General features: G+C 42.4%; 1 protein-coding gene across 1 annotated transcript; it reads left to right on the top strand.

Moving 5' to 3' along the window:
- The first annotated feature begins 9805 nt into the window (after positions 1-9805).
- On the top strand, positions 9806-13730 carry LOC136435388 (dual specificity protein phosphatase 7-like). Its single transcript, XM_066428855.1, has 3 exons — positions 9806-10490; positions 10826-11266; positions 12802-13730. The coding sequence occupies exons 1-3, from the start codon at positions 10136-10138 to the stop codon at positions 13095-13097; spliced, it is 1092 nt and encodes a 363-aa protein (XP_066284952.1). The 5' UTR covers positions 9806-10135; the 3' UTR covers positions 13098-13730.
- The last annotated feature ends 10851 nt before the right edge of the window (positions 13731-24581 follow it).

Raw genomic sequence — 24581 nt, forward strand, 5'->3', positions numbered from 1 at the left:
AGAAATTATCCAAATATACAGATAACATCCCAAGAGGAGTTAACCGGACATTTGGCCACCAGTACTCATATAGCCGGTAACTCTTCTACTTTATCGCGCCAGACCTGGAGCCTGGTAGAGGCTTCTTGTTATGCTGTTGCTACGAGAACCAGCCTGTTTGGAACACTGAGGTCACGGTTATGTAACTACATGTGTTAAAGGTCCCCGCTGATTGGCCAGGGGATGTGATAACGTTACCTAATGGTGGAAGTCGTTAGTGCCTTGGTGAAGTTTGTTCAGTAGAATGTAGCGAGGAGGCGGTAGTAGTTACTAGTGGGGCCCCTAATGGCACATTGGCGTCGACGCGTGTCTGAAAACTCCGGGCTATGGCAGGATGGGAGAAAGCCTAATCATACGACAGGAAACTTGCAAGTGCGTCACGACAGAGCCACGCCACTATGGGGGAATGCTTTATGCATGTGGAACGGTAATGAACGGGAAAAGTTCTCGAGCGTGTCGTCACACACACGCACACACACACAGTCACACACACAGTCACACACACACAGTCACACACACACACACACACACACACACGCACACACACGCACACACACATGCACACACACATGCACACACACACACGCGCGCGCACACACACACACGCACACAGACACACACACAGACACTGTGACACAAACACACACACGCACACACACGCGCACACACATGCACACACACATGCACACACACGCACACGCACACGCACACACAGACACACACACACACACACACACACACTCACATAAACACACACACGCAAACAAACTCTATTCCGTCTAGAGCAGCCCCTACACCAGAACAAAACAAACCAAAAAAAGTTGATATTGTCTTATTGGTTCCTGAAGTTTAGACAGAATAGTTTTTTTCCGCGGAACTTCCAAGTTCATTATCCGGTGATCCACCCCTGGCTGTTCCAGTCACGACTCTCTCTAGTCGTCCCTCAGAAGCGAAGTTTAGGCCCACGCGGACAGAGTAGGCGTCGTCATGGGTACTGAAGAGCTTTCAATTTGCGCTAAGCATCAAACAACGCAACCACAAGCGAATATGTGCAAACTTTACTGTTCACTGGCCGGAACTTGGCCTTCGACTCCTTCCATCAAGTCGTCTACACGCCTTGAGTTTTCCTTAAAAGGTTTTTGCTTCCATGACCATAGCGCTATCCCTTCTGAAGTAGGCTGCGCTGAGATGATGAAGGCAAGTTTTCCAGGAAAAGCACGGTTGAGTGTTTCTACGCTTTTCCCAGTACATGCACTGCACATGAGACTTCTGCCCAATGGAGCTCGAAGAAGTAGTGCCAAGTTAACGATTGGTCAATATTGCATAAGACAAGTTAGTTTTATATAAGAACAGTAACGTTGGAGGGCGATGGCCTCTGAGATGTAACATCTACGTGTGTTGATCAAATATACAGCTTGAAATGGAGACTGAAATCGCGTTCCTAGAAGTCCTCAAACTTACGATAAATATAGTTCAAGGTTAAGCGTTTTTATGTAATAGAGTGGAATTTCCGAGAACATATCCATCTGTAAATGAATCCCACTCTCGGTGGGTGAGACATATCTACATGTCTCCTGTGAGAATAGTACTACATTTTGTGACTATGTAACACTGTGTAGCCGTGTGCTGGTAACGGAATGAGGCGTGTGGGTTGTGGGGAGGGGGTATTGGTATAGAAAACTGTGATGGGTGGCAGGGTGGGGGTTTTGTGGAGAGGAATGAAACAACAAGATGCGTAATTACTGTGTGAGCGTTCCCACCAGACCGATCGGAACTTGAGGGCGTCCATATGCAAACTACTGGCGCATGCTGAATGCGCAAGCTTTCTTTATGGGGGCGCGGGGCATGCTCACGAAAAGGGGATAACGTATAGTAGTAAAAGTAGTCCACTGTTTTCTGCTGCTGCAGTAGTAGAAACATCCTGCAGCCGCAATCAGTCTTCCTTCAATCTTTTACACTTAGTCCGATTCGTGGCGAGCTTCCTTAGCCGAGTTCCGTAGTCCCGTAGGTTTCTTTCTGACCGCAACGTATACAGACGTTCAAGAAGCTGTTGGATCTTGCTGGCTTTCGCCAAATTGATGTAGCCAGAATCACCACATGTAACCTGCTGTCAGTTTTGCAAAGAAATGAAGTCACGAGTATATACAAGTGACGTAACGAACGGACATCTGATGGTTTTTATGCTGGCAAAACTTAATATACATCCCGAGGACCCGAAGCACACACGTCATACTGTGCCCTCTAGATTAATACAGGTCAACTTCGAAAAATGCAACCGCTACTGTAGGCCAAGGGGCATCGCAGCTAGTTCCGTAGTTTTGTTGAGTAAAGCAAGTTTGGTTGTTGAAATTGCTCCGTCGCCAGCCTGTCTGCTTTAAGTGCGTTTGACGTTTTCCCTGCGCAGTTCTTACCTCACGTTCGTCCTTTCCATAGTTCCACTGGGATGTCAATCTTAATCCATGTGAGTGCACAGAGTCAAGTTCTAAGTTGTAATTGAATACAACGAGCTTCGACAGAACGAATTTCTAATGATCTCTATTTTAGAACAAGTTGACTTGCATTGAAATCCTCCCATAGAAATTTCGTTTGAGCTAATTTTTTTGTATTCTTAGCGTTATCGTCAAACTCCATGCATGGGCATGGCAGACTAATCTCCAAGCAGATCACCGGTGGCCGGTTGGACTCATTTTGCCCTTTGGATACTGTCATTGCCACCGGTAAATCTGCTTGGAGATTAACGGTAGAAATGACAGACAGTGCAGAGGAATATTTGCTATTAAAAGGTGTGACATGACAAAAGCTCTGGTTATGAATATGATACGAGATTTTGTGCCATATTTCACAATAGCAAAAGAATATCGCAACTACTACTACTGGTATGAACAAATTGAAACGTGGAAATTGGAACTGAAGGAACATGTTGTTATAACGTTGCTATAAGTTATAACACAACAAACGCCCACTGAAGTGCTCAATCAAGGTAGGCGCGTGCCTGATCTCCAAGCAGATGCAGGGTACGGCTCAGCTGTGTTTTACATCTGTTCTATGGCGTTCTTTTTTCACATGCACTTTTGTGTTGTATTTCTGTCTTGTAGTTCGCGGTTTTAGCCCCTCGCTTCGGACTGTATGTGTAAATGTATATATATACTTCATACCCGTCTGGGTCTGCAATTAAGGCTAAAAAGGTCAACGTCCGCGCGAACGTATCTCCATTTTAGAACAAGTTGACTTGCATTGAAATCCTCCCATAGAAAATTCCTTTGAGCTAATTTTTCTGTATTCCTAGCGTCATCCTCCATGCATGGGCATGACAGACTAATCTCCAAGCAGATCACCGGTGGCCAGTTGGACTCCTTTTGCCCTTAGGATACTGTCATTGCCACCAGTAAATCTGCTTGGAGATTAATGGCAGAGATGACAGACATGGCAGAGAAATATTTGCTAAGGGTGTGATTATGATATGACAAAAGCTCTGATTATGAATATGAGATTTTGTGCCATGTTTTACAATAGCACAAATGATATCGCAACTACTACTACTGGTATGAACAAATTGAAACGTGGAAATTGGAACTGAATGTTGCTATAACGTTGCTATAAGTTATAACGCAACAAACGCCCACGGAAGCGCTCAATCTAAGTAGGCGCGTGCCTGATCTCCAAGCAGATGTAGGGCGCGACTCAGCTGTGTTTTAGACCTGTTTTTATGGCGTTATTTTTAATACATACACCTTTCTGTTGTTTTTCTTTCTTCTCGTTTGTGGTTTTAGCCTTCGCTTCGGACTGCATGTGTATTTGTACATCATACTACATGTCCGTCTGGGTCTACAATGAAGGCTAAAAAAAGGTCAACGTCCGCACGAACGTACGAAAGCGAACTGTCTTCAACAGTCAACTATCCTTCAAATCTGCGCCCTAAATATCAATTGACAATCCTTTCAGCCTCATAAACGGATTTCAGTGCCAGCGGGTACTTTCTTATTACATTGCCGACTGCAGCTATCCGGCTGTCTGCAGGGAGATAACGCTGTATCCACTCTGAAGGTTAGCCTGAGTGTCATCCTGCTTCAGTTCCAGGCTCTACCTTCACCAAACAGGTACCTTCACCGAACAGGTGAAGGTAGAGCCTGGAACTGAAACAAGATGACACTCAGGCTATCTGAAGGTGTGTCCCTTGTTCGGAATTCTCCAGACGCATTAGGGTAGCCTAGATGCCAGACCCCCAATCTCTCAGGCTAGCATTAGGGTGATGAGAACACTTGGATCAATACATCGTGTTCAGGACCGAGGACATTGAACCTCACCGCTGTCTTCATTACTTTCGCTTTAGGCGCAGATGAATGAAACGCAGTTCAGCGGCTGTGAAAATGCACCAGTGTAGATGACCGGGCATTAGCTTCCCACCGCATACAGGATAGTGATCGACTAAGACATTCTAAATCCAGAAAACTTTAAGACATTCTTTTGGGGAAGAAAAACATTATCTGATACTGAGGACGTCATCTATATCATGATGCAGAATATCAATAACTGAGGAATACATGTTATATTCTAAAATGATATGATATGATTTGATGTATAGATTGCCGAATTCTGACTGACGTTCCCAGAATTCTAGCTGAATTTATGACTTTATTGAAGAAAATCCATTAGTGGTGTGCCCTAAGGCACTAGTCTTCCACTAGTCTTCATGACGTTCCCAGAATTCTGGAGAATTCTCTTTTCTCCAGAATTCTGGATCTCAAGAATTCTGGGAACGTCAGGAGAGTGGAGACTAGCCTGGAATCCAGCCTTGTTTGCACAAAAATGACAAAATATATATATATTTTAAGTCCAAGAAACAGAAAGAATATTGCGAGTTTTTGGAGGAACCAGACGAATCTGAAACACTAGAATGACTGAAAGAAATCAAAGTTATATTTACACCAACTAGCTAAAGCATAAAGTGACGTAAAATGTCGAAAGCTGATAAATCTACTTGTTTTATCTAGCAATGGTGGCGTATCTTATCATAGTCTTGAATAATTGAGATACATTTATCTAAGCTTTCCAAAGATTTCATACATGACTTCAAATGACACCCGGCTGCTACAACATACAGGTTCAATGTCCCCGATGAAATATGGCCTCTACTCCTATCTACCTAGTCATGCGTCCTCCCCGTCGAATTAAAACTGTACTGTTCTGTCATATTTTTTCTTTCATGTCGAGGGGTTCATGCTATTTGTGTATGTCAACGTCGACAATGCGCCCCAGTTGTACTCAACTGTCAACTTGCCCGATTTCCCTAATCATTTTTCTATCAACTATCATCAGGTTCGGTCCCATTAAAACAAATGAATTCGTCTCGTTCAGTTCTAAATTGGCCCATCAATCTTAACAGATGACATATCTATCTAGAGATGAAATCCTTCATGTACGAAGTAAGACTTTGCTTTCATGTTTTCCACAGAAGATGAATTCCCTACGCTTGGTGATGTCTACTGGCGCGCGCCATCATCCCGGAGCCAGCCATTGATTTTACGCCCGTTCCATTCATGCTATCACTGATGAGGTGTCCTCCATTGAAGGTCACTGACCCCCCCCCCCCGGAAATGAGGCAACACGCCATTGATTTCCATTGATCATCATATCCAAGACTGATATTCCATAGACTCGATTTTCAATGTATACTATTGGCGCCGAAGGGATTATAACAACAAAAGACGGAGCTAAATAACATGATGAATGTTATCGAATGAAGATACCATCCAATCTATAAACAAGCTCGTTAAACGTCAAACGTCACTATGACGTCAAAATGCTGAGGGTTGTCAGCAGTGAGGGACGAAAAATCGAAATAATTGGCCCTGGATTGACGAATGTGGTTACTGAGAAACTGTCGGTCGGCGCCCCTAATATTGTCGTATGAATGGATTATATATTCAGTGTACTTACGTCGTTACTATGCGCGGCGTATTTTTAATAGGCAAATACATTTCTGTGTCTGTTGGCGGCTACAAATTGTCGATATAGCTGACATCATTACAACTAGAATACAGAGCCGTAATAAGGGTAAAGCTACCAACGGCTCATATATTTACGAACTAAAAGATTTGATGACAATACGCTGGAAAATACATAGTATACATCATGTGTCTATTGGGTATTCACTGGTAGCTTGGCGCACTGCTTCAAACGGTTGCGTTGTATATGTTAACATTTAAAATTTGAATTTGATATATTGTTGCGATATGTGTTATGACTACCACCCGCACCCCTCCCCGTTGAAGCATTTCATGGTTATCATTTAGGGCAGATTCAATGGTATGTATAAATGTTATATTTCAATGTGTAAAGCAGTGCTGATATGAATGGCAGCCGGTATTATAATGCACAAGGAAATATGGGTGTGCCGTACGAGTAGCTCTTCCGGTTTACCGTCGTGCGATCGTCTTTCAGACGACATTTTGCGTCACAATTTGTGACTCGTTGTCACTGTGCGGTGTGTTATGTGCACGCATTTGTGTTTACAGGATACCGCGCATATCTTGTAAACAAACAACATTCGAATCCGTAAAATCACACCCTGACCACATTACACGTGACTCATGAATTACCTGGAATTTCATGAATCGGAAATGGCGGGAACAGAGGAAATGGCGGGAAAGATTCTTATCAATGACTCCGCACCCTCTCTTTACATAATCACCTGGTCGCGTGCCTTGGTGTGTCAGCTGGATCTTTACGCACATCCTGACAAATATCAAAAAGATTTCAATCCATCTCATCTTATTACATATTGATGCATATATAATCCGTTATACACGCGAGCATTTGCACGTAACGTTACAACTTGGAGCTACATGTATTTTGAAACTACTGCTCCCAACATGCGTTCAGTGCCCAACTTATTATCCACACAGTTTACAAGCTAACTCTAACCTCCTTCCAGTTTATTACCAATCCTCTAAGGCTTTTTTAAAAATGTTACTTCTGGGTAAAATGACGCTTGTTCAAATCTTGACCTTGAGACCATCTGAACTACATTCCGCTTTCTTTCTTCGGCTGACAACATACCAGTGAATCACAAAATAGTAAACAACAACGCCAATTTGCAATAAATTACTGACTTGCTAATCCTTTAACAGGAAAACAGGAAGATGCTAGGTCGTTACACACGTGTCCATTATATCATTATCACCCAGTGTAACTAGAGGTGTAACCTGCAGTCTGTGGCTTTCGTGTCGTTACTAGATTTGACGCATCCTGTCCACAATCACCTGTCCATTGACATGCTAATGACTGACAGCCAGCGTGTGTGAAAATCGGATTTTTATGAATGAAAGGCGAGGGTAAACAGGAAGCTGCCGAGGTCCCATGGGGATTAGACACACGCACAGAATGTCGTGCTAACTAATCACCCGTCTCTCTTCATTCACGATTTAGAAGGACGTCTGCCAAAACAGTTTATTCTGTACTGTTTACTTGTACAATACGTTCCAACCGACCTAGTTAGAGACTGCCAGTTTTGTTTGTATCTCCGGATGAATACGAAATTGTTTTGCAAACCCTCCCCAGACAAAGAATGACAGAAATCGGTGTACATGTCACAAATCATTAGTCCGGGAAACAATGTTTTTCTAATTTCTGAGGTTCAATGGTTGAAAAATGCTTGGCTTTCAAGATCATTCAGATGACTCTAGTCAGAAGTCACTTCGATATATAGTCCGTCTACACAGGCTAGTATGCAATGAAGTAGTCTGTGCAGTCAATCGAAGTGACTGGTGTCTAACTATAAGCCATCTGAGATCTGAATGATCTTGCGCAAAACAAAGTCCTAAACCCCATCCGTCGCTGTGAGCATTAGCGTGCCCTTTCCAACTGTGCCCATGAACCATTTGAAATTGGCTTCCGGTATCCTCGGGGTAAATAAAAGGCCTCCTCAAAACGATAACAGGAGAACCCCGCCATTCCCTGGAGCCGAAGATAGGTTTATATAACTCCCCTGTACCAATACAGGATATGGCATGAGTATACAGAGTTGTTTCAAGTGATTTTAGTGCCTGGAAAGGTTAAGCACCTGCATTTCCGCGCAGGAAAGCTGAGAAAATCCCCGAGACTGTGTCAGCTCGAGCCATGCTTGTGTACGGCTCAGCGCACCCGGAGCGAATCTATTCGGAAGCAGTCAATCAAATATACAGCATTTCTCATTGATGTTGGTCGTGTCTTGGGGTATGTATAGGGCATAAAATGTTCAGAAAATCTTCTTCTGTTATCATTCCACATTTCGTTGTTTTCCTTCGAAATAGTTTGTTTTCATTTGCCATTCAATCAACCGTTTACAGTCGACGTAAACAAACATTTGTGGGGAGCATCTGAACAGAAAATAAACAAAATATTCACAAAGAAATTCCCTGGACTCTCCCAGCTTTGCACTGTTCCTGTTTTGAGTGTTGGATTTGCACAAAGATATCTTTGAGCTCGTTTGAATGTACGTGTGCACGACTTTCCGTCCATTTTTGCAAATGGATACTGGGGTGAGTGGGTCTCAGCCGTCTGTCCGTTCAGCCCCCTAGCCCTGCTACCGTCCCGTCTCGGTGATTACAGTCCTGGTAATTCCATCCGGTCATCCCCGCTCTCGGACAACTGCTATCGACCCAGTTCGCTTCCGTACGACCAATTATCCATGCTCCCTGGGGACCGGCCGGCCAATGGCGTGGCTCCTCCCCTAACCATTTGAGTGATTTGTATGCTCCATCTGATGTGTTTGTGTGTAAACCGCCACCGGAAATACCAGACCCCCGAGGCATTTGAAGAAAAACCACAGGGGCGACCTTTATACACATGCCTGTTTCGCGTAAATATTTGTCTAGTCCTACAGTACCTCGTTTGTCCGCTAGGTGCAGTGTTGGCACTCTGTGTATCATTGGTGAGGGGCTCGGCATTTATTTCTGGCATGGGCGATTTGACTGAAGACAAATGCCTTTTAATTTCGGTATGTCATCATACTAATCGTTTGAAAGTTGTCTCATAATCGATCTGTGTCCTCCAACAATAGTACCGAAAATGATACATAACAACTCAAGAATATTGTGGTTTCCAAGTGTATTAGCAATGCTGCAGATAATAACTAATGACAATCAAAAGCATCACCTGGAGAGGATGTTATTTTCGATATAATTACTCGCCAATTTCCATATATATTTTCATGGTAATTATCGTTGGTTTATTCATCACCAATCATTGTTATCCATTCATGATTTGTCTCCATGCAGATATTGTGAATCAAAATGGTATTGTGCCGTTTTCTGGGCTGCACATAATTTCCCCGAATATTACAGGCTCAATTTCCCCTCCAAAAATATGCTAAGATTGGATCATCATATCAAAGTACGTCTCCTTAATTTCCAAAACATGCGAGGTTAAACCAATTATCGATAATGACAAAAAGCATAATTAATCCCTCAGAAAACTACTCTGAAAACACGTCGATAAACCATATCGCGACCTGCGTATGTGTATTCAATGCCGAGAAGAAGTTATCATCCGATATATTTGTACAGCCCAAATTATGGTGATGGCAACCGGGCATTATTTTCTGCCGGCCAAATCCGGAGGCGGGCCCCGTAAACGTCAATGGACACAATAGAAGATGAGGTTATTAGTCACTATGGCAACGGCGATGACGATAATGGAAAGCAGCTCGCTGATTGGCTGTCTAAAAGAAGGAGTATGTATTGTTTGTGCTGTATATGGAAGTGAGTGGGTTCGGTGAGAGAGAGTGTGTGTGTTGTCAGATGTGAAGCGGGCATTAGAGAAGCACAGCCGCATTTCTCGACGATTCCCGTCGTTGCTACCGGGTGAACTAGCCAATCCTTACCGGGAAGACCTACCAGGCACATCGGCAAGGAAGATCAAGGCGACACCGAGGATCTTATCGACGAAACAGCGGTGAATTTCGCCGGCCAGAGCGGGACAGTGCTACCGCCGATTCGCGTCTCAAGCAAGACATTCCATCACATTTTACCAGCAAGAGAAGGCACTCTCCAAACGGAGAGAGAAACCCGTCAAGATTCCAATCCAAGAGGAGACAATACTTCGGACAGTAACAAAAATGACGGAGCCGAATACGAAATCTGTGGACTGGTTGTACGACCATCTGACACAGGACATGGACGTGCTGCAGTTGGACTGCAGGGCTTGCGAAGACTACGCCGCCTCGCACATCGAGGGCGCCATTAATGTTGTCATTCCCTCGCTCATGTTGAAGCGCCTCAAAAAGGGGAACTGTTCAATCAATACCCTGATCCTCAGCGATGTCGGCAAGGAGAGGTTCAACCGTAGATGTCAGGAGGACTTTATTATTTTGTACGACGAGGCATCGACGGATTCAGGGTGCACGAGCCAGACCATAAACCTCCTGATGAAAAAGTTGCAGGAGGACGGCTGCAGAGCGTACTACCTACAAGGTACGCCCCTTTACTCGCTTCGGTTTTCTACCGTTGTATGTCAACTATTTGAACGCTTGGTGTGCTGTCATGTTTTCTGTTTGATACAGTAAGATTCTGTAGATTTTGTTCCGATTATTTAGGTGACCATTTACGCGGGCTACATTTTTCCAAGGGAAAGTTGTGTTTATAGTTTATAGAAATGTGTTTTAGGCCCCGCAATCTCGTAGTGAACGTTTCTCACCTGTTTGAAATTTGCAAGTGTATACGGGTATCCACAAATTATGGTGCCTCTTGAGCAAAAATTACAGGTTGCAAGTTCTAACGTATTTTGAAATCTTGTGTGTTTACTACAGGAGGGTTTAACCAGTTCCACGCCGACTACCCAGAGCTGTGCGAGTCCACGCTGGAGAGTTCGGCGGACAGCAGTCGCGGCGACTTGCCGCCGATCTTCGGGCTCGGGGGCCTCCGGATCAGCAGCGACCTGTGCAGCAGCAGCGACTCGTCGTCCAGCTCGGAGGGCTCGGACATCTGCAGCGACTCCTCGGACAGCGACTCGCCTCCCCTGGACGCCTACCCCGTCCAGATCCTCCCCTACCTCTACCTCGGCACGGCGAAGGACGCCGCCAACCTGGACAGTCTGAGAAAGTACGGCATCACACATATCCTCAACGTCACCCCCAACTTGCCCAACAAATTCGAGGGATCCGAGACCTTCACGTACAAGCAGATCCCCATCTCAGACCACTGGAGCCAGAACCTCTCCCAGTTCTTTCCTGATGCCATATCCTTCATCGGTAAGTTGTCTTCAAAATTATCATACATTTTTTCATCGTTTCAACTGTCCCTTACCCACAAGCTTGCCACAGAAGTTGAGGAATAAGTAGTGTGTTTCACGTAAATCTTTATTTCAAAATTACCTCACAAGAGGAAGTTTTGAACCCGCAGCTTGGAAACGAAGTACACAGAGGATGTGTCATTATTTACACTCTCTGACAGGCCACATCTGCCCGGACCAGGTGTGTACAGGTGGCCCTGCAATATCCCTCCGACTTTACCTCTATTTACTCGAGAAATATTTTCCTTTGAAACCTTAGAAAGTGCCCCTCCTCCCAAGCAGCTCCGACCCGTCAAGAGTTCATCAGCGAGTCTAAACACGTCCACATGGCTTTATAGTTTTGGCAGGGCTCCACAGATTTTCCTGCCAAAATCCTTTTCCTGGCCTGAAAGTCAGCCATTCCCCGGTTGCCTGAATTCCTGTATGCTGTGGGGATTCTCTCCCCATGGCTCTGTACTACAGACGGGGATGAATGTGTTTTAGGGGTGCTTCTGGGTTCTCTCGTTTTCCCCAGTGTTTATCCCGTTGTTTTGACCGTGCCAGGCAGTGTTTCTTCCCGTGTGTTTGGTATGCATAGGGAGCCCCTGCTCCGGAGGTGCCCCGCGTCTAATTTCCGGCGGGCCTGAAGCCATCAGGCGCGCGGATGTGTGTAATAGGGGAAACCCGATAACTGCTCGCCCACCTTCCCCCTGCCAGCCGACACAGGTTCCAGATGTTGATGCCAGCCCTTGTCCGTGACCCCAGGCTCCCCAAACTGCATCATTTCCGCACAGGCAAGCCCCAAACGGAGACAGATTTGGAGCAGGTTTTGTGGGGCAGGCGGGTTTTGGTATTCCTGGCACGCACTGATGCGCTTTACTCAGCGGGGCCGGGCGACCCGGGCCGTGTGTGTAGAAACGATTTTCATATCAATGCGGGGCCCCATTCACAACAAATCTCCTTCGCGCCCAATCTCCGGCCTCTCCATTGAATTTCCGGGCTGGCGTATTTACGATAGGCGAGCAGTTTTAATGGAAAATATTCGATCCGATCGTGAGCACACAAAGACACAACAAAAACTGTTCTAAATTTTACACTGCCGCTTTTGTAACAACGTATGATTTTAGGGTGAAACTGTGCCAAGCTTGTGTTGAAGGGTTTTATTTGTATGACATCTGTATGAATAAGATAATATTTAAAGAATTAAATTAAGTTGAAATGATGCAAAATATTGTACGTGCAGGGATAAGCATAGTAGGGATGTAAATATTTCATACTTAGTAATATATCTCATGTTGTCACAGTTTTATTAGCAATGGGCATGGTAATGAATTGCTGCTGCATAAGTAATACACAAGTGCGTCATCACATTATTCTTCAATTAAGGAGATGGCAACCTCTTATTGAGAATGGTCTGCCCTCAACTGTGAATGGGTTTAGTCCTTTTTTCTGAATGAAAAACTCATAGGTGATTACGCCATCACTAAAGACATGTCTTCCATTCATGTTTTACAGAGGAAGCACGCCAGAAGAAGACAGCGGTGCTCGTCCATTGCCTGGCCGGCGTCAGTCGCTCCGTAACGGTCACCGTGGCGTACCTCATGCAGAAACTGAACTTGTCACTGAACGACGCTTACGACTACGTCAAGCAGAGAAAGTCGAACATTTCGCCGAATTTCAACTTCATGGGCCAGTTGCTGGACTTCGAGCGTATGTTGGAGCACAGCCACCATTGTACAAATTGCCAGTGTGACAATGTGCCAAAAATGCAGTTCACAGCGACACCGACCATAACACCGCTCCACAGCTAGGCTCTCGGGAGCCGGACTCGAATCACTTTGTAGCGAAGACATGGACAGTGGTGGAATCATCACTTTGTCTGCAGTTAGGACTCTAGATTGCTGCATTTTAACAACCCAGTTTAGTATTTTCTGTTAGATGTCCAGAATAGGACTCTACAGATGTAGAAATGTCGGGACATGAAAGAAAATATTATAAGAGAGAATGAATGTGGATACTGTTGTCAAGCAGCAGAAGGGTAGAATTTATCAGTGGACCATATAAATGTAGGGCGATAATTGTCGTCAGCCATTTTAAAAGTCATGTATGTATATCGCTATTTTTCTTTTCCCCTGAAACAAAAGTGCCTTTCTATCTCAGGAGCGGGGACCCTTTCCCCCTATATATGACATCCTTGTCAACTTTTCCTCATAGTCATACTACATAATGGTGAGTTAAGGTGCTTCTTGTAAGAGGAGCGAAAAAAATTCTGACCTCATCTTGGTTTTCCTGCCAAAACCATCTGGTATAAATGTGGCAATATTTTTCCAAGGGATCAAATTCTTTTTCCTCTGTATATTGTAAAATATGTACAATGTCACTGTGTATTATGAACAGGAAGGTCCCTAATGTAAATAAAGTTTTATATGAAGAGAAATCTACTACATCCGGCTCCTGGTTGTTAATATGGTGTGTGAGAGGTTTTAGGTGGTCTTTCCAGGCCACCTACCACAAGACTTGTGTGCGGTTGAATGTAAGAGAGGTGTTGGCTTTCAAAATCAGCCTCTTTTGTTGCGACCATGCCAAGTATGGGTCACCCGCAAAGTCCGTTCCCACAAAGATCGAAAGAATGGCAATGTTTTCCCTTCCATTCACTGCCCGCCCGGTGCTACACGGACTTGGTGAATAGAATTGTTGGATCGGTATTGTCACTGATCGGGCCTGACATCAGTGCCTTTCAGACGCCCACTGATCACAGGTGATCGGATCGCACAGATTGTTTTCCCGGCTTTGTTTGCCTTTGCCGCCATGACATGTTAAGTTTTCCGGCCCCATTATGCCTGGGCTCAGTGGGGGGCTCTTGACAGGTAAACACGCCTGGTGACATCACAATGCACAGGTCGCGGGGAGGTCGTGGGGTCACCTGTGGAGGCTTCTGATTGGTCAGTTCAGTCAACAAGGTGGATAAGTGACTAACCAGACTGAGTAATACAGCAAACCTAGGAATGAGCTCAAGACAGGATGTTACATTGTCACGATTCCTTTTACTCCGAAATTACGTCATCTGTCATAAAGATGACACAGAATTTCCATAAGCTGGTGACTTAACCAGAGTCAAGCAAGATGTCCTAAAATCCTGTTTATAAGATCTATCCAAGACGTCTAGTTATGTACAATACCCTGACTGTGGGGGGAGGTTAAATATTAAACTATCCATTTAGGTGCCAGCAAATTCAGTTATTAATTGGCTTGTTTGGCTTCTAAACGGAAAACTAGGGCTTAGGTGAAGAAAATAAAAGGTACGCAAGAATGTAGATAGAGGTCAAGGTAGTGGAGGGGTGAAGGAAGACTCACACAAATTCAGATTTATTTCGGATAAAGCAGGCAACAACACCTATACATGTACTGTGAGAAGGACTGGATATTGTTTAGTCTTTGCTGTGTTCTGACAAATAAACATGCTTGTGAAAATCTATATATTGAATTTAAAGTGGGGTTGCGGTGCCAAAACACCAAAGAACAATTCAACTGCATTTCCCCAGTACATTTTTTCTAGCACCAATAGCTAGATGTAAAAAAAAAAGCACTTGAATACAGGGAAGTAAAGTATCAGTTCACATTGTCAAACAAGTCCAACCATTGAAATCTGATCCTGTTTCCAATACTGAATACAATCTGGCCCTACCACTTTACATAACCCAAGAGGCACCTGTGGAAAGTTGTGAATGGGGGTTAGCATGAGTCTAGAACTTACTAGCTTTTGTAAATTGTACAGATTTTTCCCAGTGTTTGTGGTTTTATAACCAATTCTTGGAATGAATCTCATTTTCTTATGACTAGGAAAGTTAAAGATATCTGTTTCTGGTATATATTTGGAATTTTTCCTAAAGATGATGGATGCCCATAGACCCCTTTCACACCCTTGAACAGGTTAATGTCCAAAATCTAGGTCTGACTACTAATCTGATGAACTGATATCAGAAGATGCAACTATAGCATTTGCTATTTGTTTTTCCAATCTGACTGTAGCAATGTAAACATGTCCATTTTTTGTCTGTTTAACTACAGAGATTGGTCATAATGCAAACAATGACATCATTCTACCAGTGTGTGTGTTTAGTCACACACCGTGCCTCTTTGGTCAGTCAGTATGTGGCTCGTTTGTAAAAGGACATTTGTCTCAAATTGAAACAATTTTGTTCGTATTCAATGAGTAGAAATATGTGCTACTGGTAGTAGATTTCTATCATAACCTTGAAGATGAAAAGGCCAAAACTACACTCATTTATTTCCCCAACCCTGTATTTGATTCAAGAGTGAGTATTTGATTCGAGATACCTCCTTTTTTCTTTCATTCCAAATCCCCTTGCTTTTCCCTTTCGGAGCAATATCTCTCCTCCACCAATTCAGCACATCACATTGATTCCGCTCACAGTTAATTCCAGCTAAAGCATGCTGGGCCCTCCAGCTCCGACACTTGTAGAGGAGAGCCCAGAGTGATGGCTCTCTGAACCACATCCGCCCACACATTGACGTCTTACCGGAGCACATGACAAGCGCCTGGCTAAAAATAGCCCCCAGACATTTACCTGACTTTCGCCTTGCACCCTCTGTATTGATCACTCCCAGCAACCACTGAGACAACTCATCTTTTATGGACCGGTCCAAGTGTTGGCCGGAAGGGGGAAGATGCAGATAATTTCTGAGATAAGAACAGTGAAGAACAGTAGGACTTGCAAGGTGGTTGTACAAGCAGGTGTACTTAAAGTATCACAGCTATTAAGATTACGGAATTTGCAGAAGAACATGTGGCATTCTTTTGTGCCAATTTATAGTTTCTCAAACAATACAAAAAAATGTGTGATTTTGGAGACTCTTATACTAGATGGCTTGATGAAGAGAAGTAGGCTTAGCGTTGTGGTCTCCTTTGAAGAGAGTCTAGAGGCAGGTGTAGGATTTTGGGTTTGCGGAAAAAGCTGGCCCTGTCTACCTGGCCTGTCTACCCTGGCTATCTACCCTTTTTGGACCCCAAGGGCATGCATGGGGGTTTTGCATCTGTTCGAATTTTCTTGAGGAAAACCTGGGTCAGTGGCAATCCCAGCTGTGGGTGGGCTGGCTCATACTGTTGGAGGATAGGGACAGTTATGAGCAACTCCACCAACACTGGAAGAAAATCTATTATTGATAAACAAACATCTAAGTGTACAATAAAATGTACTAGGATTGTTACACTAGATAGAAGAGGTGTGATGGGGTACAGGATAAACAAAGAAACCTGATAGGATGGTTTGCGGGAGCAGCAGCTGCTAAAGATTTCGTAGTTTCTGAGCTACAGTAACCCCCAGGAGTGTCAGACATCTGTTGTGAATTTAGCTGTTGTGACAAACAAAGGTCCTACATGTATTGTTGTCTGGCTCATCCTACCAGTTTCATTTGCTTCCCTGTATTACTTTCTACTTCAATTTTGTTTAACATTTCAGGAACATTTTATTGTATACATGTACTTGGAACTTTTTTTTCCAGTCTTGGTGGAATTGCTTTACCAGCTTCACCCACACCCCCGCCCCAACCCAATTGGCATTGTTTCCATCCAGCTCACACACATCTGGAATCACATTGACCCAGTTTTTCCTCAAGGAAATTCCATTAAAGCCCAAACCCCCATGCATACCCTTGGGGCACAAAAAAGGTAGACAGCCAGGGTAGACAGGCCAGGTAGACAGGGCCAGCTTTTTCCGCAATCCCTAGGATTTTATCTTGGGACTGGCAAGCTATAAGGTTATGAAAATGTCCTCATCTTACATTCTGTATAGCCACAGACGGTCGTTTCCTTACTACGCATACATACATGGTACCACTGTATCACCCAATGGGGTGCCCCTTGCAGCAGAATAGCAACTCAGCAATGTTCAGTAGACTGGATGCCTGCTTTCCTGGTACACCTATATGACTGACAGTCCACCCCATTCACTCCCCATTAACCCCAATAGTTGGTGGTCCATTCAGCACATTCAGTATGAATGGAATCAATGAATGGGCAAGCTAAACTGTCCCCATTCACAAAGGTGTTAGCCAGGACTGCTATATGAGCAAATCTATGGAAGCTGCTACACACAGCTTATGCAGTCCTTCATGATTATGATAATTCTCTTACGATTCAATTAATGTCAGATACTGGACTAGAAAATTGTATTTTCCCATAATGCTACTATCATGATAATTGATTATGGCCAAAGAATGGTCCTATATGATTCTAAAAGGTCGTTATCAGACACAAAAGCACTTGAAGAAATTACCTTGAACTCCACCTGCCTATAACGTCACCTCACGTTTTCGCAACATCTGATAGTAATACCTTACACAAAAGACATTATATAGCGTCCTTGCTTACAGCAAGGTGTAGTTGAAAGGTGGTATTGATATCTTCTATTTTAGGCATATACAATGTACTATCTACAGTTTGAGTTGACAGGTAGAATGACAGCCTCTATTTTCAGCTCAAAGGCAGTTATATTAAGAACCATGATATAATACGGTACACTTGATCTGGCTTACAATAAGAAATAGTCCTATCTGTCTTTAGATGTGACAACATCATATCTTTAATATTTCTCCCATCAGTACCATACAGCTAGGAGCCAAGGTAAGCAGATTGTTAGGAAGGATGCTGTCTGTTGGCCAAAGACACCACTGGGAGATCAAAGGAAACTGTAAGGAAGTGAGTTATGAGATAACTAAGGCCTCCCCAGCTTCCTGTGTTATTTTGGGCTGTGGGAACCACAAATTTCTGGCTTGGCTCCAGTCGCCACATCTTCCTGTTCTAACTCTATAGACACACCAGTCAAACCTGTGAAAAATACTATGAGAAGAAAACATGATAGCAGGTATTGATATTGATATTGCGAATTCAGGAGAACTGATATGTATACGTAGCTGCTTGAGGTAAATACCACCTTGGCCCCTCCAAATTTAATGGTCACGATTCCTCAAGGTTTTGTGTGGGCAGATGCAAATCCTTCCCGTTCTAGAGTCATCTTTCAAACGTAACGACTGAAGAATCAATACATCTCCATGGAGCTCCCGGCAACCAATGTCCCAGAGGGGTCTCTAAGGAGGGGAATGTATGGAAAGTGCCATTCTTGAACTTGGGAATGGGAGCTCGTGTTAACATTATCTTTTTATCTCCAGCCAGTGAGGATCCCTCTCCTTTTCCAAAGGGTCCTTCTCCCATTGGTGTGATGCATCAGAGGGAGGGACCATTATTACCGTTGTGATGGGGATGTCAGAGGAGAATGGGATGGTCCACGAATGACGTTTGTGTGGGTAGAAGTCTAATAGTCCTCCGCTAAATGGTTGATGATTAAACATTACATAAATCACATAAATTTTACGACTAATGAAAAGTGATGAGCTAGTTACAGTCCTGTTCTATACCTTTGTGAAATTAAGCTTTTTTATACCATGGCCTTGCTGCTAAACTAGTGAATGTCTTGCCATGCTTCCAATTTGTTGAAGAAGAAGTTTTATCAGTGCAGAGACTTTCACCTTTTCCCCACTGACATGTAACGTTACATGTGTCTGTAACCAAGAACAGCTGGTCTTGTTTATGGCATGTGGAAGTGAGAAGGCAAGCTATGAATCCAGTTATCTCCTGAAGAAAAGTTACTTGTCTTTAAAGCTATTTCCAGTGAGGACAACTCTAAATTGAAAGTTGATCAATCTTACAGTGACTTGACAAACAAGGCATGGGGTTCAGTACTTGATACCGCAATAGTACCACTTTATAAAGCTAGGTATTTTGAAATTAAGTGCTCAACTTGATGGGACTCTGATAGTGTGCTATATAAAAGTTTGGAATTTTTTCTTGATAAAGGAAAGTTGTTTACCTGAGAAACCGTAATGGTATAAAAAAAATACAAGAAAAACACAACAAGGCTGTACTTACACCACTTTTCCTACTGAGAAGATAGTAGTTTTATCCAACAGTCCAAAAATATTGACTGTCCTTCATTTATTTGCTCTATCACTGTGGTGCAAGGATACCTGAGAAACATGTCATTGATGCTGTACACCTGGATCAACAGCAGTGGTGCAGAGGTGACCTTTCTGTGCAATATGAAAGGTGGTCAAGGTTTAATCATTCTTTGCTAAACACTTGCTAGAAATGCATTGTTAAATGAGATTGATGGTGACACCATACAACTCTTTTTTTAATGGCAACATTTTTTACAGGTGCACATGCCAAGCAAGTCATTAAACATGCCAGTTCCTTCCCGTGTTTAACCTTCTCCCTGCTGCCTAACCCCAGTAGCAATACAAAATTATTGCCAAATGGCTAAATTAGCAGGCTAAAGGTTAATAGGTGATTTGAAAAATGTTCAAAACTACAACAAAAGACAAAATCAGGATAGAAACTCGCAAATCTTTCTGTGTCAATGAATCACTATCAACAATTTGGAAAACTAAGGCTTCGGCCAAACTGTTTTTCATATGTTAACACCATCCATTCTGGCCAGTCAGATGTGAGAAATCAATTTGAGCATGTTTCCTCTGGAACAGAATCACTGCGGAGGTATGCGAAATGGATGTTTTGAAACTTCACATGCGGTGTTTTGAATCAAAATTGGTTGCGTACCTGGCAACAGGAGAGGGCCGCGCTGACCTCTAGTCGACCAGGACCATCATGCCTGCCATATCTTATCGCAGCTTCAAGTCAACATCAGCTTCCTCCGTAGGTTGGCACTTGTTCAAAGTTTGCCATGTGTAATCTGTGTTTTGTCTGGTGTTAGCCTGTTTACTTTGGTGAGAGGGGACGTCTATAAATGACACAGGCCCCACTCCCTCAAACTTCCCCCTGATAAATCTGACAGGTACCTGACATTTCCCCTTCAGAACAATCGGGGGTAAGCATTCCGACTTATCAATTGTAGGCTAATTTGGTTTGGCCAACAGCACTGTTTCAAGTTCAAGGAAGGGGGGGGGGGGAGTGACAGCAGCACATACAATAGGGAAGGAAGGGGAAGCAAGATAAAGAGTTGCCTGGTGAACTTGACACTGATTTCTTGACACCCATTTCTTTGAACTGTTTCCAGATGGAGTCTTGTGTGGTTGTCAATCAAGCCTTCAATAAAATCTGCTCTGAAAGCATTGACAGAAATTATCAAGCAAATAGGAAAACCTTATCAGCAAAGTTAGCCAATCATTAATCACTGTTTAGCCAAGGGCACAGAATACCACAAGTGTTCATATGAACAGCACAGTCATACAGTACAAATACAGTTACATTTATATATAACTTTAGTCATCAATATTGACACATATTAATGTTACCTTTGTATCTATGATAATGAATACAGTGTACCACAATTTCATAAAGATGAAGGTAGAATGATGCTTTTTCTTCTTCACTTAAGTCTCCCTAACTCTGATACTAGTTTGATGATAATTGCAAGATCAAAACTTTGAGTTTACATAAAATTCAAAAGTAAATGATGTCAGAAATACGCTTTCCATAGAGATATAAAAATGTGTTGATGATACACATGTAGTTAAAATACTTTCATTTTCCATCCACAATAAAAAAGAAGTGTTCTCAACCATTATCCACCATACATGCAGTATTATCAAAGTGTGTCCAGTTAGTCTAGCATGGAAAAAGTTCCTTAATTCATGGGAAATGTAACATTTCAAAGGAGCATTGCTTGCTGCTAATGGTGACCTAGTGTTGCAACAAGACAGTACATAGTGGAACGCCAGGCAGACAATTTTGCAAGCTGATGTTGCGGACCACTCAACATTACAAGTACATACACTGAATACAGCAATAAAACACTAACTTAAAGGCAATTCATAGAATGGTGCTTTGACGAAAACAACTTGGAAAACCAGAGCTTTAAAAGGATATTTCTTGGACAGATGACAGCAAAGAAGGAAAATCTTCCTTAGAAAACCACTTGAAAGCTCCTCCCCCTGGTGTGACAGTCAGACCACTGCCCCTCCCTGCCAACCTGCCCTAAGTACACAGGTCATCTATCATAGGATGGAGACCTCATGTCAGCTATAAATCAGCTCAAGTCACAGTAAGTGGGTACAGCTGGTGTGACTCACCTGCTGACAGAGCTTCTATAAAAAATGTCCAGGTCATTCCCTCTAGTTCTTTCTAAGGACAATTTAAATCTACCAAGGTGGTTCAATTTATACTTACTATAATCTTGAAATAAATAAAAAAACAGACAATTAAAATGCCTGGTTTAAAGTGTAAAGTTTGATATCAGGAACTCACTGACTTTGACATAGGTAAAACTAGGGCAAAGGTGTTCGTCCCTTAGAACAGACTGGATGTTTGACACCCTGTCATTGCATACTTCCGTTTCCTTTTTTTAGCTTTATTTACCGAAATGGGTCAGCTACAAGGGCAGATAAAAGAAAAGCTCGACATGGCGGCTTGATTCTATAGTTCCTGACTACCTTTCAACATGACAATAAGCAAAAAGTCGTCATCCACCAAATATGGTCCAGGCAATGTATTATCACTTTTGGTGAAAAACTTTTAAACAGCTACTGTGAAAAATAGTCATCCAGATTCCAATTGTCAGAAGTGCTTTTATATTTTTGTGACATTCTCATCAATTACAGAACCAAGAAACGAATTGTTAAAGCCCAAAGTCCTGCTATGAGTTGCTCAGATATAAATCTTGCAGGAAAGTAATGATAAGACAATAGAGATATAGGGCCCAAAAGATATGTGAGTTGATACACTACTAGTAACATTAACATGTCTTCAAACCAAACAGTCATACTACACAGCTACTTGTTTCACAGAGACATAAACAGACTCCCTGTTGAATAGGTTTGAGCATGAATACTTAGAGAGGGGCCAACAATTGTCAGAACCTCTCTGTCTTATTCAAGTAACCCTGACTCCATTTATGTCTATGATAAAGCAACTTCACCTATTTAAAAACCCAGTTCCTCTCTTTACGTATTGTTTGCGGTGACCAGTCAGAAGTATATATAGGGCTTCTCCAGTTGTGTAACTTAGCTGTACCATATACAATATGTCAAAAGACCTGTTTCTAATTTTCTTCATATGCTCCAGGCAAAATCCTACATAGAAAGGATTAGAAATGAAATGGAGAACCTCTGACGTAAGCCTGGTAATGCTGGGGGCAAAAAGTGCAAGCGGTTTTCCTTTGATTTCCATGGCAGCATATCACCTTCCATAATGACAGATTAGTAAGATATCACAGTATCTAATGAATGGTACATCTAATACACGATCCACCTTGATTTGGGGATTATTCTTTTCTATCTCTAATGCTCAGTGTAATTTCAGACAATCCCCAAACATCCACCATATACCAAAGGTTTGGCCAGCAAACAAGTTATCACGGCACTATGGCCAGTACTATCTGAAACATCAGACCTGGTTTTCTCTTATCACATAAATCATACTTCTTGTCACAACTCCATACATATTTCATAGCTGTCTGCTCCCCAAACTGATTATGGCCAGACCAACTACATTGTGGTTTTGAGATCTTCAGCCACAAAAAATTGTGACAGATGATATGAGGTGGTTTTCTTGCTTATATCTGTATACGTTATTTAGATGTAATTATTTCTTTAAATTACCAGTAACAATGTTACATTGGATATTCCCTACAATTCATTTGAATGTTGCGGTTATCTCATAGTATGGATACAGAAATATAGATTTTTACTTTATTTCAACCCTTTCAGTCTGACTCATCTTGAGTCATTAGTGTCTATATTTTCCCAGAATGTAACTGAGGTGTGAGTTAAAGGCTTGTACTCTACTTGCTCTATTGTAAGTAAAGTGAAGTAATGGAATTATCATGATCCTAGACAATCATACTCAATTATGGTCAGACAGTCAGCATCCCTGTATAGTACAAGGCCATAATGGGATATACATATCAATGAGGGGTGTGTAAGGGGATTTCTTGAAGCCTAAATATAAGTGAAATTTCCCCCAAATATCAGTTTCAAGCTGAACCAAATCCCACCACTTTTCAACCAGACTGTTCTTTTCCAAAGCACAGGCCTGGATTGAATCGGACTTGACCAAAAAACAGAATCAGCTCAAAAACCTTTTGGTAAAAGCATAAACTATGGACCCCTTTCAAGCCCTTGCAATTTCATTTTAGATAATGGTGTAAAGATTCTACCTTAAGTACAATTTGGCGACAGATCATCTATCGGATGTTAAAGAATCACATTATATTCAAGTGGTAATAGGGAGGTAATCAGGAAATGAGTGGAATTCTCTATGACTAAGTATGAGTACTGGCTGACCTGTTTTCTTGATTTCCAAGTTCTGTGTACAATGTAGAAGATGATGTTTCCTTAAGAACATAATTTTTGTCAGTACACAATCCTATTTTATTCCTCTGCAGATGTTTCAATGACCTGGCTGTCGTCTTCATCCGTGCAATTGATCTTCAATTGATTTATCAAGATTGAAACTATTTACTGATGTTGTTTTCAGTTTTTAAGCTAGATTATATATTTACTTTGTTCAGCTATGATGATTTTTCTGGCTTCTACAAAAAAAGAGATGATCAGGAGGAAAGGGAATATGAAAAAAATTGAGGAAAAAGATTTCAAAAAGAAAAGCAAAACGCTGTATACCATAGTATTGTTATAATGTCTCAGACTTAATTCTCTAAGACTGAATATTTCATCCCTCAACATCTTCTAATGTCTGAGAAACATCTGTTAGCCTTGTAGTACAATTCCCACAGGACTGGCAATGAGCGGCTGAATTATTCATTGAAATTGGCCGTGACACCAGCGATGCTACTTCAGGTGAAGGTCACGCCTCTCATGACCTTGACATTGAAATGACCTTGGTGGCTTTATTACAATGTTGCTTGCCTGGACATTGAGTCAAGTTGTACGAGCTTTTTTACACTTTCAGTTAACGTTATCAACAAAGCGGCGTCATTACATGAAACTTGTTCAACTTTGACCATAGTTAGCTCAACCCTCTTTGGTACATTTCTCATATCATAGCAACAATGATGCAAACTGACTGCCAATGTTTTAAAAATGTCATCATAAAATGATTTTGATTAAGGATAAACATAGTTTACCTGGTTGTAGGACAGGATCCCCAAATGCCATGATTTTGCTCTTTTTATTCAAAAGTATACATAATTCTGTGTGCTAATTACAATATACATTATTTCTAGTCACTGCTGAGGATATTCCATCCCACAAAATTCAAAAGGGTACAGTTCAATAAATATCTTTCATCACAAATGCCTTTT

This window comes from Branchiostoma lanceolatum, chromosome 5 (assembly GCF_035083965.1).
Source record: "Branchiostoma lanceolatum isolate klBraLanc5 chromosome 5, klBraLanc5.hap2, whole genome shotgun sequence".
Lineage (NCBI taxonomy): Eukaryota > Metazoa > Chordata > Leptocardii > Amphioxiformes > Branchiostomatidae > Branchiostoma > Branchiostoma lanceolatum.

Excerpts from the sequence above, each read along its gene's own strand:
- LOC136435388 (XM_066428855.1), top strand. The coding sequence starts at position 10,136 with ATGACGGAGCCGAATACGAAATCTGTGGACTGGTTGTACGACCATCTG. Across the intron at positions 10,491-10,825 it reads CAGAGCGTACTACCTACAAG|GAGGGTTTAACCAGTTCCAC; the intron begins GTACGCCCCTTT and ends TGTTTACTACAG. Across the intron at positions 11,267-12,801 it reads TGATGCCATATCCTTCATCG|AGGAAGCACGCCAGAAGAAG; the intron begins GTAAGTTGTCTT and ends CATGTTTTACAG.